We start from the raw sequence: 19051 nt of genomic DNA, 5'->3' as shown, positions 1-19051 counted from the left end.
ATATAGATAATAAAAGAGAAAAAAGTCATGAAAGAAAAATACACAAAATGAATGAGTTATATACTGTCAACTGCCATTATACATGTGATTAGTGCCACAAAAAAAAAAAAAAAAAAATTTTTGTATATATATATATATATTAAACCTTTTTTAATATGATTTCTGCTACAATAAGTGCTCGTCAAAGACTCTTATTCTGAAATCCAAATGTTGCACATGCGCAGTTGGTGCTGTGTACAGCGGCGTGTTCCAGTTTCAGCATGTTTCCGAATCATCGCTGCTGTCACTGTACATGATCTGACATTAACCGGTAAGGTCACGGACACCATTGATTTTTACTGAAAGCAGCTGTGATAGCAGATCCCATAAACATATTTACTAGTAGAACCGGTTTGAAATGATCGAGGAATGTATTGAATACAGTATGTGATTTAGTGTGTTGAACCGCAGCATCGGAGGGTCATGAGCTCCAGTCCCGTATCGGGTTCGGGTTCTCCGGGCCCGAGGAGTCTCTTCAGTCACGGGAAGCTCGAGAACCTCCTCGCGGGTCTGAGCGGAGGCGTGGCGTCCACACTCGTGCTTCACCCCCTGGATCTGGTCAAGATCAGGTTTGCAGGTATGATTTCAAAACCAAAACTTACAGCTAATGACATGTTGATCAGTTTTAAAGGGATAGTTCACCCAAAAATAAAAATCAGCCCATGATTTACTCACCCTGAAGTCATCCTAGGTGTGTATGACATTCTTCTCTCAGATGAACACAATCAGAGTTATGGTAAAAAATGTCCTGGCTCTTCCGAGCTTTATAATGGCAGTGAATTGCTTTTTCTGTTTTGAAGTCGATAAAAGTGCATCTATTCATCATTAAAGCCAGGGGGGCAGCGTTTCATATTATGTTGAAGCTTCCCCGGGCGCCGCCATTGGCTATCAGACCATCACCTGCTGTTAGCATCCCATTGACTCCCATTCATTTTGCCGTCACTTTGACAGCGAATAACTTTACATCTGAGGCGTTTAAAGACTCCATTTGTCCATTATTTATTTCTAAAGAAACACGAAAATGTATAAAAGGCTCCATTACCTTGTATCTTACATTATGGCCCCGTAGAAGCAGTTTTTGTAAAACTAGGCTAACGATTGCGTCATAACCACGCGACTCTCTGTCGCACAGTAGAGAGATTACCGTATGGACAGGAGGAGAAGCTCGCGTGCAATCGGGGGGACGTGGAGGCAAAATGGCAAAGTAATTAATCAGAATACTTAGCAAAAGTTTCTCCTGCTCCTAGCTCATGGACACCTCCTACTCACACTCTCCGTCTCTGCAAGTTTCGGAAGGGAATGATTCAGATTTCGCTTGGCACAGCTACTAGAAGACAGACGGGTTGCTCACGTCACATCTACGTCGTCAAGCTCAGTGTGAGTCTGCGCAGTACGCTCGACCATCAGGAAGTTAGTGCTTCTAATTGACTTCACTTGCCTCCGTTGAATCCAATGGGGTCGCTGTGTCCAGTTTATATACTGTCTATGATTAAAGCGCATCTGTCCATCATTAAAGCGCATCTGTCCATCATTAAAGCGCATCTGTCCATCATAAAAGCGCATCTATCCATCATAAAAGCGCATCTATCCATCATTAAAGGGACACTTCACCCATGGGAACATTGATCTTTATTGAAAGTGGGTCATATATGTAGTCGAAATGTAAAATTAATTTTGAATTTGGTGCCTTCTTGGCCGAGGAAAGAAAGAAAGTAACTTCAGGACGCATTTGTATGAAAGACACCAACTCCCACAATGCACCACATTGCACAGCTGCGCAAGCCACTCCCACTAATCCAGAAAGCGCATATCTGCCTAAGAGAAATAACTCTTCCGTCTACAAGGCTAGCTACCACCAGAGCTTGAAATTAATTTCACACAAAATGTCTAGTTAGTTGGCGAACTCATTAGTGAATTACTCTTCATTTGTATTTCTTTCGAAGTGGTGAATTATTGCATTGTAACGTTACCTGGATGTTCAGTCAGATGCGGTGCGAAACTAGGATAGTTCACAACACAAACGTCCGTGTCCTCGTCTGATTCACAACACAAACGTCCGTGTCCTCGTCTGATTCAGAGATTTCATCCAGGAGAAGTTGTCATTGTTGAAATTCTTTGCCACAGTCGGACTCTATCTCTGTGTTCGTAGCGGTTCGTAGTTGCATAGTGAGATCACCGGCGCCACCAGTCCGCCCTAACCCGAGCCAGTCCGGGCTCCTCGTCCGCGGCAGGCAGGTCTTCTGCCTCGGCTGCTCTTCGCTATAATGCGGCTTGTAAAGGTAGCCACAAACACCTGATTCAAGCATCAGACTTCTGAAATCCTCTTCCTCTATATCATATTGAGCACTCTCCTCCGCTATTGTCATAACTTTACATCTGTCTCCACAGCGCCTGTTAGCTTAGCTTCCAAACAAGATGGAGGATATTGCTTTTAGTTTTCAGAAAGTCAAGTCCCACCCACTGATCTGTAATAGGCCTGTAGCGTGAGCGGTTCCCGCCCCCTGGGAAAGATGAGGAACGAGTGTCTGTAGTCTCTACACTTTTCAATGAAATGTGACTTCCTGCTTATTATGACGCAAAATGATGATTTTTACGTCATAATAAGCAGGAAGTAAAACACTTAAATCCTTATTTCTCCCATCTCAGGGAAAAATGGATGAAAAATCCACATTTATTATAATATATGACTGGGTTTCTAACAATACAAAGCTTAATGCAAATGGGTGAAGTGTCCCTTTAAAGCGCATCTATCCATCATAAAAGCGCATCTGTCCATCATAAAAGCGCATCTATCCATCATAAAAGCGCATCTGTCCATCATTAAAGCGCATCTGTCCATCATTAAAGCGCATCTGTCCATCATTAAAGCGCATCTGTCCATCATAAAAGCGCATCTGTCCATCATAAAAGCGCATCTGTCCATCATTAAAGCGCATCTGTCCATCATAAAAGCGCATCTGTCCATCATAAAAGTGCATCTATCCATCATAAAAGTGCATCTGTCCATCATTAAAGCGCATCTGTCCATCATTAAAGCGCATCTGTCCATCATTAAAGCGCATCTGTCCATCATTAAAGCGCATCTGTCCATCATTAAAGCGCATCTGTCCATCATTAAAGCGCATCTGTCCATCATTAAAGCGCATCTGTCCATCATTAAAGCGCATCTGTCCATCATTAAAGCGCATCTGTCCATCATTAAAGCGCATCTGTCCATCATTAAAGCGCATCTGTCCATCATTAAAGCGCATCTGTCCATCATTAAAGCGCATCTGTCCATCATAAAAGCGCATCTGTCCATCATAAAAGCGCATCTGTCCATCATTAAAGCGCATCTGTCCATCATTAAAGCGCATCTGTCCATCATTAAAGCGCATCTGTCCATCATTAAAGCGCATCTGTCCATCATTAAAGCGCATCTGTCCATCATTAAAGCGCATCTGTCCATCATTAAAGCGCATCTGTCCATCATTAAAGCGCATCTGTCCATCATTAAAGCGCATCTGTCCATCATTAAAGCGCATCTGTCCATCATTAAAGCGCATCTGTCCATCATTAAAGCGCATCTGTCCATCATTAAAGCGCATCTGTCCATCATTAAAGCGCATCTGTCCATCATTAAAGCGCATCTGTCCATCATTAAAGCGCATCTGTCCATCATAAAAGCGCATCTATCATCATAAAAGCGCATCTGTCCATCATAAAAGAAAAGCGCATCTGTCCATCATAAAAGAAAAGCGCATCTGTCCATCATAAAAGAAAAGTGCATCTATCATCATAAAAGCGCATCTGTCCATCATTAAAGCGCATCTGTCCATCATAAAAGAAAAGTGCATCTGTCCATCATAAAAGCGCATCTATCATCATAAAAGCGCATCTGTCCATCATAAAAGTGCATCTGTCCATCATAAAAGCGCATCTGTCCATCATTAAAGCGCATCTGTCCATCATAAAAGCGCATCTGTCCATCATAAAAGTGCATCTATCATCATAAAAGCGCATCTGTCCATCATTAAAGCGCATCTGTCCATCATAAAAGAAAAGTGCATCTATCATCATAAAAGCGCATCTATCATCATAAAAGCGCATCTATCATCATAAAAGCGCATCTGTCCATCATAAAAGTGCATCTGTCCATCATAAAAGTGCATCTGTCCATCATTAAAGCGCATCTGTCCATCATAAAAGCGCATCTGTCCATCATAAAAGCGCATCTGTCCATCATAAAAGCGCATCTGTCCATCATAAAAGTGCATCTGTCCATCATTAAAGCGCATCTGTCCATCATAAAAGAAAAGCGCATCTGTCCATCATAAAAGAAAAGTGCATCTATCATCATAAAAGCGCATCTATCATCATAAAAGCGCATCTGTCCATCATTAAAGCGCATCTGTCCATCATAAAAGAAAAGTGCATCTATCATCATAAAAGCGCATCTATCATCATTAAAGCGCATCTGTCCATCATAAAAGAAAAGCGCATCTGTCCATCATAAAAGAAAAGTGCATCTATCATCATAAAAGCGCATCTGTCCATCATTAAAGCGCATCTGTCCATCATTAAAGCGCATCTGTCCATCATAAAAGAAAAGCGCATCTGTCCATCATAAAAGAAAAGTGCATCTATCATCATAAAAGCGCATCTGTCCATCATTAAAGCGCATCTGTCCATCATTAAAGCGCATCTGTCCATCATAAAAGAAAAGCGCATCTGTCCATCATAAAAGAAAAGTGCATCTATCATCATAAAAGCGCATCTGTCCATCATAAAAGAAAAGTGCATCTATCATCATAAAAGCGCATCTGTCCATCATTAAAGCGCATCTGTCCATCATAAAAGAAAAGTGCATCTATCATCATAAAAGTGCATCTGTCCATCATAAAAGTGCATCTGTCATCATAAAAGCGCATCTGTCCGTCATAAAAGCGCATCTGTCATCATAAAAGTGCATCTGTCATCATAAAAGTGCATCTGTCCATCATAAAAGCGCATCTGTCCATCATAAAAGCGCATCTGTCATCATAAAAGTGCATCTGTCATCATAAAAGCGCATCTGTCCGTCATAAAAGCGCATCTGTCATCATAAAAGTGCATCTGTCATCATAAAAGTGCATCTGTCCATCATAAAAGCGCATCTGTCCATCATAAAAGCGCATCTGTCCATCATAAAAGTGCATCTGTCATCATAAAAGCGCATCTGTCCGTCATAAAAGCGCATCTGTCATCATAAAAGTGCATCTGTCATCATAAAAGTGCATCTGTCCATCATAAAAGTGCATCTGTCCATCATAAAAGCACATCTGTCCATCATAAAAGCGCATCTGTCCATCATAAAAGCGCATCTGTCCATCTATCTTGCACTTTTTTTTATAAAGGCCTTCTGAAGCAAGTGGTTTGTGTAAGAAAAATGTCCAGCCATTCACTGCCATTATAAAGCTCAGAAGAGCCAGGACAGGTCAGATTGTGTTCGTCTGAGAGAAGAATGTCATGTACACTAGGATGAGTTCAGGGTGAGTAAATCATGGGCTAATGTTCAGTTTTGGGAGAACTATCCCTTTAAATCGAACACTTTTACACGACGGTTCCGTATGTTCCCCACTGCAGTGAGTGATGGGCTGGACGTGAGACCCAAATACACCGGCATCCTGCACTGCATGAGGAGCATCTACCTCCAGGAGGGGCTCCGGGGCCTTTATCAGGGGGTCACCCCCAACATCTGGGGTGCTGGAGCATCATGGGGGCTTTACTTTTTCTTGTATGTATTTATTCTGCATGCATTCATCTTTCATGTGTGTATTTATCTCGTATGTATTTTAAAACATTGTAATTGTGTCATATTAAGTGGTCTATTACCAAATCAGTTTAAAGGGGTCGTGACATGAGAAATCTAATTTGCCTGAATCTTTTGTAGTGCTGGGCAACGATTAATCACATCCAAAATAAAAGTTTGTGTTTACATAAAATATGTGTGTGTACTGTATAATTATTTTATATATATATATATATATATATATATATATATATATATATATATATATATATATATATATATATATATATATATATATACACACACACATATGCATGTTTATTTTTAAGAAATATTTGCATGTATATACTGTATATATATTTATATATAATTTATATTATATAAATATACATATTTTATATATAAATAAAAAAAAATCTTTAATTTATACATGCAAATGTGTGTGTGTATATATATATATATATATATATATATATATATATATATATACAAAATAATTGACAAGCCTTAAAGAAGCCTTAAAACTGATAATTTCAGACAGAGACTCAGAATGAAGGTTGAAAATAATTGTTTTTATGCATATATATATTTGCTTTTTTGTGCAAAAAACTGTATTAAAGGGTTAGTTCACCCAAAAATGAAAATTCTGTCAGTAATTACTCACCCTCATGTTGTTCCAACCATGTAAGTCTTTCGTTCATCTTCGGAACACAAATTAAGATATTTTTGATGAAATCTGACAGAATTTTGACTCCTCCATAGGCTTCCAGTGTGACCGAAACTCACCGGCCCAGAATAGTTATTAAAACATCGTTAAAATAGTCCAAGTGACTACAGTGGCACTACATTAAGTTTATCATGCGACGAGAATACTTTTTGTGCGCAAAAACAAACAAAAATAACGACTTTATTCCACTTTTCATTTCCTTCTCTCTGGGCCTCGTAGTGTTTTTGCGCTGCGCGTCTGTGTTGCACGTCATCACGCAACACACACATGACTGGCGTCGGCCAATAGTGAGCCTACGTGGTGACGTGTAACACAGACGCGCTGCGCAAAAACACTACGCAAACCAACTAGACATCCAGAGAGAAGGAAATGAATAGTGGAATAAAGTCGTTATTTTTGTTTGTTTTTGCGCACAAAAAGTATTCTCGTCGCTTGATATACTTAAGATTGAGCCACTGGAGTCACTTGGACTATATTAACGATCTCTTTAATAACTTTTCTGGGCCAGCAAGTTTCGGTCACACTGGAAGCCTATGGAGGAGTGAAACATGGCTCAGATTTCATCAAAAATATCTTAATTTGTGTTCCGAAGATGAACGAAGGTCTTACGCGGTTGGAACAACATGAGGGTGAGTAATTACTGACAGAATTTAAATTTTTGGGTGAACTAACCCTTTAACATATTAATAGAATATAATTAACAAGAAATATTAAAATAATTGTAAAAAACCATGTTGTTAATGTTATGAATTATTATTCCAGCTTTTTACACTAAATGATTTCAGTTAAAATTAATTTCAAGTGAAAGTTTTTTTAATGGTTTTATTTTTAGTTCATTATAATAACCCTGGTCTGGTATACATACATATATATTTATATATATAATATACTGTTAGATATATCTCTTAAGTAATATAACTTATTCTTATATTCGTAGTTACAATGCGATTAAGGCGTACACCAGAGAGCGGAGACAGAAGGAGCTGAGCGCCACTGAACACTTGCTGTCGGCCGCTGGAGCAGGTCAGGCTCACTCTCACATTCTCATGTGCTTAAATCGTAACACTGTACATATACGTATGTATGTATGTATTCACACAAAGTTATGTCAGTAATGCCTGTCTCAGCGAGTGTCCTAGTAAACACTGTTGGTTATGTCTTGAATGAATGTAAACAGTTGAGAAAGGAAACATGTGTATCAGTATGTTAGATCCGTGCATTCGGTCTTAAAGTGACAGCAGCCTAATAATGCTACTGCTACTGTCTGTCACACACACACACTCACTCACTCACTCACTCACTCACTCACTCACTCGCACACTCACTCACTCTCTCTCACACACACGGATCCGACGTTTTCGGAGACTGAAACCGCTATTTTTTTTACCCGGGTCCCAAGGTGGATAAATCTGAAAACGCCACCCTTGCGTTTTCGTGTGTACGGCCAATCCGTACATTTTGAGAAACGATGATGTCATCACACCAAGTGTCAACTAGTCAGACACCGCTAAGTCACAGCAACAATTGCCGACTACATGCTTGTGTTCGTGCTGCAGAAGCTACTGAGCCTCTTTTATTTATTTATTTATTTATTTATTTATTTATTATTTACTTGAATGTATTTTTCTTTATTTTTTATTTTATTTTTTTTTACTTCTTTATTTAGGCCTATTTATATTTTCTTTCTTATGCTATGATGCTTGTCTTTTGTCTGATTAAGACATTTCATATTTTGTAGGGATGGGCGTTTCAAGCAAAAATTATATTTGACGACTGCTGGGAATTATTTGATTATTATTCAAAAAACGCACCCCTGCCCCACATGATCACCGGTAAAACGGCGTTCGCTCAAATAAATGTCTCTGTACTGTAGGCCTACATGTTGTAGCCATTAAAGAAAATGTATTTAGTTTCATATTTATGTGTAAATAATATGTTATTTTTTTATTTGATCTATGTTGATTATATGAAAAGTGAACAGCGTGAGTAATCATAAGAAGCGCAATATATCTGGAGACATAATTTTGACTACATTAAGTTTTGTTTTGTATAAAGCCTGTCTTTAAAGTGAATTTCGTTTTGTATAAATTGTATCTTAATTTTAATCAATGTTTCATCAACCATTTGCCTGGATTTAATAAATATAGCAGACAATTTAATCAGGACATGGAGGCGCAGGCGCGATATAACTTGCATTGCTCGTGAACTGAGCTCGTCTCATAAATGAACCGAAACTCAGAAATATATCTATAGAAAGCTTGAAATGTCCACTTTTAAACAAAACAATTCAAACCGAAAAGAAACAAGCAACTCTCTTATGTAATCCGTATGAAATGTGCATTTCTCTCTTTAGGCACGTTCACAATACTGCGAAGATGGCGAGTCAGCATCGTCAACATCTTTAGCTGTGACTGACACAGAAAACACTAGTTTATTAATAAACAATTAAAATGTCTCCTTGCTATATTTGACATATTCATAATGATTACTTTTGCCGGTTCTTTGTGGCAAGCTTTATGCGTCCGCTAACTCTCGAATATCGATTCGTGACTCATATTTTGTACCAGGCCATTTATGGTTGTTCATATTTTTCAATAAAGTTCTTGAGAAGCTACTGTGCCTAATATTATTGTTGTATACAGTGCGCAAGGTTTATGCGCATGCTTTAAGTCGTCTTCTCCGTTTTTAGTGTATGTCTGTGGCACAATTACAGCGCCACATACTGATTTGGCATATATACTACATCGTTTTGAGTCGGTTTCAGTGGTTTCGTGTGTACGCAGATATTTCTTGAGATGATGCCGTGTTTACGGATAAAAAAATAAAATAAAATAAAAATCGGATAGGGAAAGCTCTGGCTTCGTGTGGATGTGGCCTCACTCACTCACTCACTCACTCACACACACATATAAATACTCACAAACACATACAAGTATACTTGCATATATATATATATATATAAAACAAACATTTTTGTTTAGGTTCAGGTATCTATATTAAAAAACTCTAATCTTCAGTATAGTACAGGAACACAAGTAGAGTTTAACAACACCAGATTAGAATCACACAGAGTTGCTGAAATGAAATGAACTCTTATATTAATGGGCGTGTGATTATCAGAGCGATCATCAGTCCAGCAGTCTCTCATCTGAGATCAACCAGCGGATACAGCACCACTCGTCCATTAATATCAGAAAGAGCTTTCCGTGACACGAGCAGGGTGCAAATCGATCTGGAGGACGGTATAACATCTAAACATCAAGAGTGTGTGTGTGTGTGTGTGTGTCACGGGTTCCTCTAATTGAATTAGACACATCCTTCATTTAAACGAGTCGCTGTGAGACAGCAATGACTCTCTTCATGTGGATTTTGGCTTTACAACCCTAAAACTTTATCCCTAAAATGTGCTTAAACCCCGGAACACGATTTATAGATCATCATGACAGAATATGCTAATCAATGACACATAAGCACATAAATTCATCAACTAACTGTTCAGAAATGTTGTTACATGTTGTCACTTCTTCTTGAGTCTCTCCATCATTGTCTGACTCCGGTTTGAACATAAAAGGCTAAAAGTTGTAGAAATTTTCAGTGTGTGTCTGTGTGAGTTTATCGGAGCTGCTAACACACACACACACACACGCTCCACCCTCTGTGCCGGGAGCAGCAGCTCATTTGCATTTAAAGGAACACACAAAAAAAGGTGTGTGTTTGCAAATTTTAACATGTGATATAAAAATATCTGTGAGGTATTTTGAGCTGAAACTTCACACACACACTCCGGGGACAGACTCAGAGACTCATTTTACATCTTGTGAAAAGGCCATTATATCAGAATCAGAATCAGAATCAGAAAGAGCTTTATTGCCAAGTGTGCTTGCACCCACAAGGAATTTTTCTTGGTACTGAAGCTTCCAGTGCACATATACAAATACAAATACAAATACAACAAGAACATAGTAATACAAATTCTAAGAATGAAAATATATAAAAAATAAATAAAAATAGTATAAAAGTAAAAAAGTAGGGTCACAGTTGGGTTTAGTCTGAATAAACATTTACAGATTATGAACATATTTACAGTATTTTGAGTAGTATGAATAATATAAATATCACCTGAATTAGAGAATATTACACTAGACAGTGGGAGTCTAGCGCATGTTACAGATTATAAACATATTTACAGTATTTTGAGTAGTATGAATAATATAGATATAAATATCACCTGAGTTTATTGCACTAGACAGTGGGAGTATTGCACTTACAGGCATATGCTTTGGGGGGCATGTTAAGTGTTCAGAAGGGAAATGGCCTGTGGAAAGAAACTGTTCCTGTGCCTGGAAGTTCTTGTGGCCAGTGATCTGTGTCGCCGTCCTGACGGTAACAGTTCAAACAGGGGATGTCCAGGGTGAGTGGAGTCTGTGATGATTTTACCTGCTCTCTTCCTCACTCTGGAAGAGTACAGGTCCTGGAGGGTTGGCAGGGGGGCACCAATAATCCTCTCTGCAGTCCGGACTGTCCGTTGTAGTCTCCTGATGTCCGATTTGGTAGCTGAACCAAACCAGACAGTGATGGAAGTGCTTAAAACAGACTCAATGACGGCTGAGTAGAACTGGATCAGCAGCTCCTGTGGCAGATTGAACTTCTTCAGCTGGCGATGGAAGTACAGTCTCTGCTGGGCCTTTTTCACAATGGAGTCAATGTGATTTGCCCACTTCAGGTCCTGGGAGATGGTAGAGCCCAGGAACCTGAATGACTCCACTGCTTCCACAGTGCTGTTCATGATGGTGAGAGGAGGGAGTGCTGGGGGTTTTCTCCTGAAGTCCACGATCATCTCCACTGTTTTGAGTGTGTTCAGCTCAAGGTTGTTATAACTGCACCAGACAGCCAGCTGTTCAACCCCCAGTCTGTAAGCAGACTCGTCACCATTTTGGATGAGACCGATGACAGTGGTGTCGTCTGCAAATTTCAGGAGCTTGACAGAGGGGTCTTTAGAAGTGCAGTCATTAGTGTACAGGGAGAAGAGCAGTGGGGAGAGAACGCACCCTTGGGGGGCACCAGTGCTGATGGTGAGGGTCCTGGATGTGAGTTTCCCCAGTCTCACTAGCTGCTGCCGGTCCGTCAGGAAGCTGGAGATCCACTGACAGATTGTGGATGGCATGGAGAGCTGAGTCAGTTTGGCTGTGAGAAGATCAGGGATGATGGTATTGAAGGCCGAACTGAAGTCCACAAATAAGATCCGTGCATAAGTCCCAGGTCTGTCAAGATGTTGCAGGATATAGTGCAGTCCCATGTTGACTGCATCATCCACAGACCTGTTTGCTCTGTAAGCAAACTGAAGGGGATCCATCAGGGGTCCGGTGATGTCCTTCAGATAGGCCAACACCAGTCTTTCAAACGACTTCATGACCACAGACGTGAGAGCGACAGGTCTGTAGTCATTAAGTCCAGTGATTTTTGTTTTTTTGGGAACCGGAATGATAGTGGAGCGTTTGAAGCAGCAGGGAACTTCACACTGCTCCAATGATCTGTTGAAGATCTGCGTGAAGACTGGGGCCAGTTGGTCAGCACAGGCTTTTAGACAAGCAGATGAGATGCCGTCTGGGCCTGAAGCTTTCCTAGTCTTCTGTTTTTTGAAGACTCTGCTCACGTCCTCCACACAGACCTTAAGCTCAGGTTGGATGGCAGAAGGGGGGAGGAGAGGGGTTGCAGGAGGTGATGGTGGATGTGTGAAGTGCACATCAGGGCGGGTGTGAGGTGTGAGTCTGGGCTTCTCAAACCTGCAATAGAATGCATTGAGAGTGTCAGCCAGTTGTTGATTCTCCACAGATGGGGGGGATGGTGACTTGTAGTTGGTGATGTTCCTCAGGCCTCTCCAGACTGATGCCGGGTCGTTGGCTGAAAACTGTTTTTTCAGCTTTTCAGAGTAGCTTCTTTTAGCAACTCTGATCTCCTTTGTCAGTTTGTTTCTGGCCTGGTTATACAAGATTTTATCCCCACTTCTGTAAGCATCCTCTTTGGCATGACGAAGCTGTTTGAGTTTCCCAGTAAACCATGGTTTATCATTAGTGAATGATAAGAATGTCCTGGTAGGAATGCATGTATCCTCACAGAAACTGATATATGATGTTACAGTATCTGTGAGCTCATCCAGATCGGTGGCTGCAGCTTCAAAAACAGTCCAATCAGTGCAATCGAAGCAGGCCTGTAGATCCTGCTCTGCTTCGTTGGTCCATCTTTTTACAGTCCTTAATACAGGTTTAGCTGATTTCAGTTTCTGCCTGTAGGTCGGTATAAGATGAACCAAACAGTGATCAGAGAGCCCCAAAGCTGCCCGTGGGACGGAGTGATACGCATTCTTTATCGTGGTGTAACAGTGGTCCAATATATTACTGTCTCTGGTAGGACATGTAACATGCTGTCTGTATTTTGGCAGTTCACGGGAGAGATTTGCTTTGTTAAAATCCCCAAGAATGATTAAAAGAGAGTCTGGGTACCTTTGTTCCATTTCAGCTATATGTTCAGCCAGCTGTTGTAGCGCCGCGCTCACACACGCATCTGGAGGAATGTAAACATTCGCGAGAATGAATGAGGAAAACTCCCGCGGCGAGTAGAAAGGTTTACAGTTTATGAAATGCGCCTCTAAATTAGGAGAGCACATCTTCTTCAGTGTTGTTACATCTGAACACCAACTTTCGTTAATGTAGAAACACAATCCACCACCTCTCGTTTTCCCCGTTAGTTCCGCGATGCGATCCGCTCGGAACAGCTGGAAGCCCGGCAGATGTAGTGCGTTGTCCGGTATGGCTTCACTCAGCCAGGTTTCAGTGAAGCACAGAGCAGCGGAGTTTAAAAAGTCCTTAATAGTGCGGGTGAGGAGAAGAAGTTCGTCCATTTTGTTAGGAAGAGATCGGAGATTCGCAAGATGAATACTGGGTAGTGCAGTGCGGAGGCCGCGCTCGCGGAGTTTAACCAGCGCGCCGGCGCGCTTCCCGCGTTTGCGTCTGACCGCGCGTTTGAACAACACCGCTGCCCCTCCAACGAGAATGTCCAGTAAAACGTCTGAGTAATCAAAATCTGTAAAAAACTTGTCTGGTGTGTGTTTCCTAATGTCCAGAAGTTCGTCTTTGGTGAAACTGATAGGAAAAGAATGACTAAACGCAGAACAAACGAACAAAAACAACACAATGACTGGAGAGCTCCACACCGAGGCAGCCATCCGCGGCGCCATCTTGATCGTGTATTGATCACACCTTTAATATCAAAAGCTTTTCATGACACGGTTCAAATCGATCTGGAGGATGGTATAAAATCTAAACATCAAGAGTGTGTGTGTGTGTGTCACGGGTTCCTCTAATTGAATTAGACACATCCTTCATTTAAACGAGTCGCTGTGAGCCAGCAGTGATTTTACAACATCTGTCCTTCATTTACTTTATATCCTGTGCGTCTCTGTTAGGGGCGATGACGCTGTGCCTGACCAATCCCATCTGGGTCACCAAGACCCGGCTGGTTCTGCAGTACAGCGCCGACCCGTCCGGGAAGCAGTACGCCGGGATGATGGATGCGCTGAGGAAAATATACCGGCACGAAGGGATCGCAGGACTCTATCGGGTACCACTCTCTCACAGGCTTTCTATACCAGATACAAGGGAAAAGATGTTCAATTACACGAGAACATACATTTCAAATTATGTGGATTTTCTTTTCTTAACCTTTTTTGTTGTTGTTTATGTTTGTTTGTTTTTTCTTTGTTTATTGTTATTATTGTTTCTCTGCGTTTTATTTTTATTTTTTTGTCGATATGTGTATTTTGTACAATTTTAAGTATGTATTCCTGCAATAAAAAAAGAAAAAAGAAGTAAAGAAAGGGTTTCTAAAGCCCTATTCGGACACTAATTGTTTCTCATGATACACGTATCGGAATTTTCAACATTTAGTCGGTGATTATATTGCCGTCCGAATCCACATCTCTGAGTTTACAAGAAGAGATCACTTTAAAATTCACCGTTTAAGTCCTTTTAGATCACTGCAGGGCACTGTACGAAAACTGTTGCATTTGCAACTAATTCAAATGCATTTTAAAGATCTAGCGTAGGCTATTACTGAAGGCTGGAGAGTATTTACAAGAGCAATATTTCATCACCGCTCAAAAGATTAAGAGAAGAAAAGCACGTAAACATTTGAAATGGGCCGTTATTATGACAGCAATTATATAGCCTACATTAAAAAAAAATAAACCAAGCAGCTTTGTGTTTACCTAATGTTAATAAGAGGCTGTATTAACTTATTTCCACATTTTTAAAATGACATCCATCATTTTGAGAGAAATTACAATACAGACAATTATTATAGTGCGTAGCCGCTAAATTTATTAAGTTAAATATGAATTTATTCTTATTATTCCAAGCAATATGACATTATTTACAGAGACAATCATCTGTTTGATCACGTGACCAGTGGGATCACAAAACTATAGTAAATCTCCATCCGAATGCATGAGTTTTATCACTGAGGTGCCATGCAGATTTATTATTACGGATGAGAAACAAGCGTCTGAATAGGGCTTTTGGCAGCGTGCAGGATGATGATCCACTCTCTGCCACTAGGAGGAGCCGTTGCATCAGGAACTCAGAGGGAAGCATGGGAATATTTCTGACTGTGCTTCAGTGCACTTCATGCTGTGGGGTTTGTTTGTTTGTTTCATCTAGCCGAGTTAACGCTTGTGATCCCTAGGGGTTTGTTCCGGGTTTGTTTGGGACCTCCCATGGTGCACTGCAGTTCATGGCGTACGAAGAGCTGAAGAGAGATTATAATAAATATAGAAACATGCACTCAGATGCTAAACTGGTTAGTATAAGCAATGCACACAAACATCACATTATACAACAATAAACAGTTCAAACTGTTGCTACATTGTCACATGACCTTATCATTTTAAAGAGCAGCTATGATGCTTTTTTTTTCATGTTCATCTTTCTTTAGTGTGTATTGTTAATGTATGAGCATGAAAACGTCCATTTATATCAGAGTCAGTGTTTCTGAACTCCTGAAACGCCTCCAGTGTAGTCTTGAGTTTCTTCCGGGAACGAACACGTCACAATATTCCTCATTATAATAATTAATATGCAGAATAAAGGGGCGGGGCCTGGTTGAGTTAGTTAATAGTGTGTTAAACTGGCGGTTATGGTAAGGGGCGGGACATTTCCCAAACATACTCGAAGCGCTCGACCAATCACAACACACTGCTCCAGCCGACCAATCAGAGCACAGTGTGCTTTTCAGAAGGAGGGGCTTCATAGAGACAGGAACTAAACAGAGCGTTACTGACAGACTGGGAAGAGAGGAGCCGCAACAATAGAGAATATGAGGAAAATAATGTTGTTTGAACATTCAAGCATGAAAACATGTTCTAGTAGAGCCTGAGAACAACATCAAGAGTTAGTAAAAGGCATAATAGATCCCCTTTAAGTGGTGTTATGCTAAACAGCCACATTTATCAGTGCAGTAATGGGGTTTGTAGAAACTACACACTGTATTTTGTGCTCTATTTTCTCTCCAGAATCCATTAGAATACATTACTATGGCAGCTTTGTCCAAAATATTCGCAGTGGCGACGACGTACCCGTATCAGGTGGTGCGAGCGCGTCTGCAGGATCAGCACAACACGTATGATGGACTGGTGGATGTCGTCCGGAGAACCTGGAGGTAAAGCCTGGGATTCACATGCACTCGAGCACAACACAAGCAAACCAAATAATGGGGATATAAATGACTAAAAGAAAATGACAAAACTTCACATTTATGCTTTTGAACTACATTAACACAATCGGTATCACTTTACAATAAGGTTCGTTAGTTAACATTAGTTAACTACCTTAGTTAACGTGAACTAAGAATGAACAATACTTCTACAGCATTTATCAACCTTAGTTAATATTAATTTCAACATTTACTAATACGTTATTACAATCAAAGGTAACATTAGTTAATGCACTGTGAACTAACATGAACAAACAATGAACAGATGTATTTTTATTAACTAACTTTAACAAAGATTAATAAATACTATAACAAATGGATTGCTCATTGTTAGTACTAATGTTAACTAATGAACATTTTTGTAAAGTGTTACCACACAATTTATACATCACAGTTTTTATGTCTTCAAAAATAGTCTCTTCGGCAGCATTTATTTGATCAAAAAATACAGTAAAAACAGTGAAATATTATTCTAATGTAAATCAGCTGTTTTCTATGTGAATATATAGTTAAGTGTAATTTATTCCTGTGATCAAAGCTGAATTTTCAGCATCATTACTCCAGTCTTCAGTGTCACATGATCCTTCAGAAATCATTCTAATATGATGATTTGATGCTCAGACTGATCAGTTTGGGGAAGTTTGACATCTGTTCTCTGGTAGAATGTAGTTTTCCTGTAATATGTGTGTGTTTGCTCAGAAACGAGGGTGTGTTGGGCTTCTACAAAGGCATGGTGCCAAACCTGATCCGGGTCACTCCGGCCTGCTGCATAACCTTTGTGGTTTATGAGAACGTTTCCCGATTCCTCCTGGACCGGCACCAGTGAACGACCGGACCTGAACCGGACCCGAACCAGACGCCCCGTCAGCGACAGTGTTTGGCGTCCACAGACATAAAGAAATAAATAAAACAACCAGAAAAACCTCTCTGGAAAACTGAACTGCATGATGCCACAGAGTTCGAAGTGTAACATGTGTCGTCACTCCTCCAGAAACTGCAGCTGGTGTGACATTATGCTGAATATGGACATGACAGATTGATTATGTACGTTTTTTTTAAGTGGCTGTAAGTTATATTCTCTTAAAGGTTGTTTATTTCATCTAATTAAAAGGTGTAAAAAACAAACCAGGTTTAAACTTTTTAATCAGGAGATAATGATTGTGGCAAATATAGGGCTGGACATTATATGAAATATTCATCACATATTCGTAAAAAATACAATAAGCGATTAATGCATGAAAATTCTTACATATACACACACAAAAAAACTCCAGTGTTAAATTAACAGTCCTTAGTTTATTTGAGTCCACACTTAAGAGTGTTAAAATTAACTCTAAAGCAGTGTTAGTTGTTAGTGATTAATTGAGTGATGATTGAGCATTAGTGATGAACACCTGATGTTAACAAGCAGAATCACTGAAGGAACGAGTCACCATTATGATGATCAGTGTTTAGTTGGGCTCTTGTCTAGAAAAAAGCACTTTAAAGGGGTGGTTGATTATGATTAAACTTTTCTAACTTTAGTTAGTGTGTAATGTTGCTGTTTGATCATAAACAACATCTGCAAAGTTACAACGCTCAAAGTTCAAAGCAAAGGGATATATTTCCTTTTAAAGAAATCGCTTTTTAAGGACTACAACAAACGGCTGGTAGAGACTACACCACATTCCTCCCGGGTTAGTGACATCACCAGCCCTACAATTTACATAAACCCCGCCCCCGGAACACGATTTATAGATTATCATGACAGACTATGCTAATCAATGGCTAGACGATAACTCCACATAATCTACATAAATTCATCAACTAACCATTCAGAAATGTCCTGTTGCTTCTACATGTTGTCACTTCTTCTTGAGTCTCTCCATCATTGTCTGACTCCGGTTTGAACATAAACATTGACATTTTCAGTGTGTGTGTGTGAGGTAAAAGGACACAAGGTGTTGAAGCTCCTCCCCCTGTGCCGGGAGCAGCAGCTCATTTGCATTTAAAGGGACAGACACAAAAACTGTGTTTTTGCTCACCCTCAAAAAGTGACAATTTTAACATGCGATATAAAAATATCTGTGGGGTATTTTGAGCTAAAACTTCACACACACACTCTGGGGACATCAGAGACTTATTTTACATCTTGTGAAAATGCCATTATACCACCCCTTTAAACATTTTAAAGTCAAGGGTAAAGAGTCAAACTAAAGCAAACACTGATCACCATAATGGTGACTCTTTCCTTCAGTGATTCTGCTTATTATTATCAGGTGTCTTCACTAATGGTCAATCATCACTCAATCACTTAATTATCTCAGTATCTTTAACACTGCTTCAGATTTATCACTCTTGACTGTGGCGTTAACTAAACACGTTTTAATTTAACACTGGGTTTTTTGCTGTATAGCCCCTTTAATATGCTTTATCTTTTTTACAGTTTCACAATTAATATCTGTGAATCAATTCAAGCTGTTTCAAAGAATCAAGCCATTTCAGAGCAAATATGTATTGAGAATAGTGCTGAGAAGCCGAGACATTACAGTTTGGTCATATTGCCCAGTCCTGATGGTAATTCATCAGTGAACATCAATGTTTTATGTGTAAATCTGTTCCATCATTGTTGTATTGTTGGCCAAACCTCAGGCTTCATTCCTCAAACCACAAGCGCACAGATTTACTGAATCTGACATTTTCTGGCTCATTCCTGACATTTCTGTTAATGAGCGCAAATTCATGGCCTTAAAATGTGCTCATAGGTTAAT

At 39.9% G+C, this 19051-nt stretch overlaps 1 protein-coding gene across 1 annotated transcript; it reads left to right on the top strand.

The window, feature by feature from the left end:
• Positions 1-212: 212 nt before the first annotated feature.
• slc25a32b (solute carrier family 25 member 32b) lies at positions 213-17411 on the top strand. The gene is made up of 8 exons (XM_084385493.1): positions 213-310; positions 451-616; positions 5644-5794; positions 7474-7559; positions 13999-14153; positions 15276-15389; positions 16102-16247; positions 17001-17411. The coding sequence occupies exons 2-8, from the start codon at positions 463-465 to the stop codon at positions 17125-17127; spliced, it is 933 nt and encodes a 310-aa protein (XP_084241619.1). The 5' UTR covers positions 213-310; positions 451-462; the 3' UTR covers positions 17128-17411.
• The last annotated feature ends 1640 nt before the right edge of the window (positions 17412-19051 follow it).

Source organism: Rutilus rutilus (assembly GCF_951802725.1).
Source record: "Rutilus rutilus genome assembly, chromosome: 17".
Lineage (NCBI taxonomy): Eukaryota > Metazoa > Chordata > Actinopteri > Cypriniformes > Leuciscidae > Rutilus > Rutilus rutilus.
The sequence above is the reverse complement of the archived record's forward strand: the minus strand, read 5'-3'. Positions and strand labels throughout refer to the sequence as shown.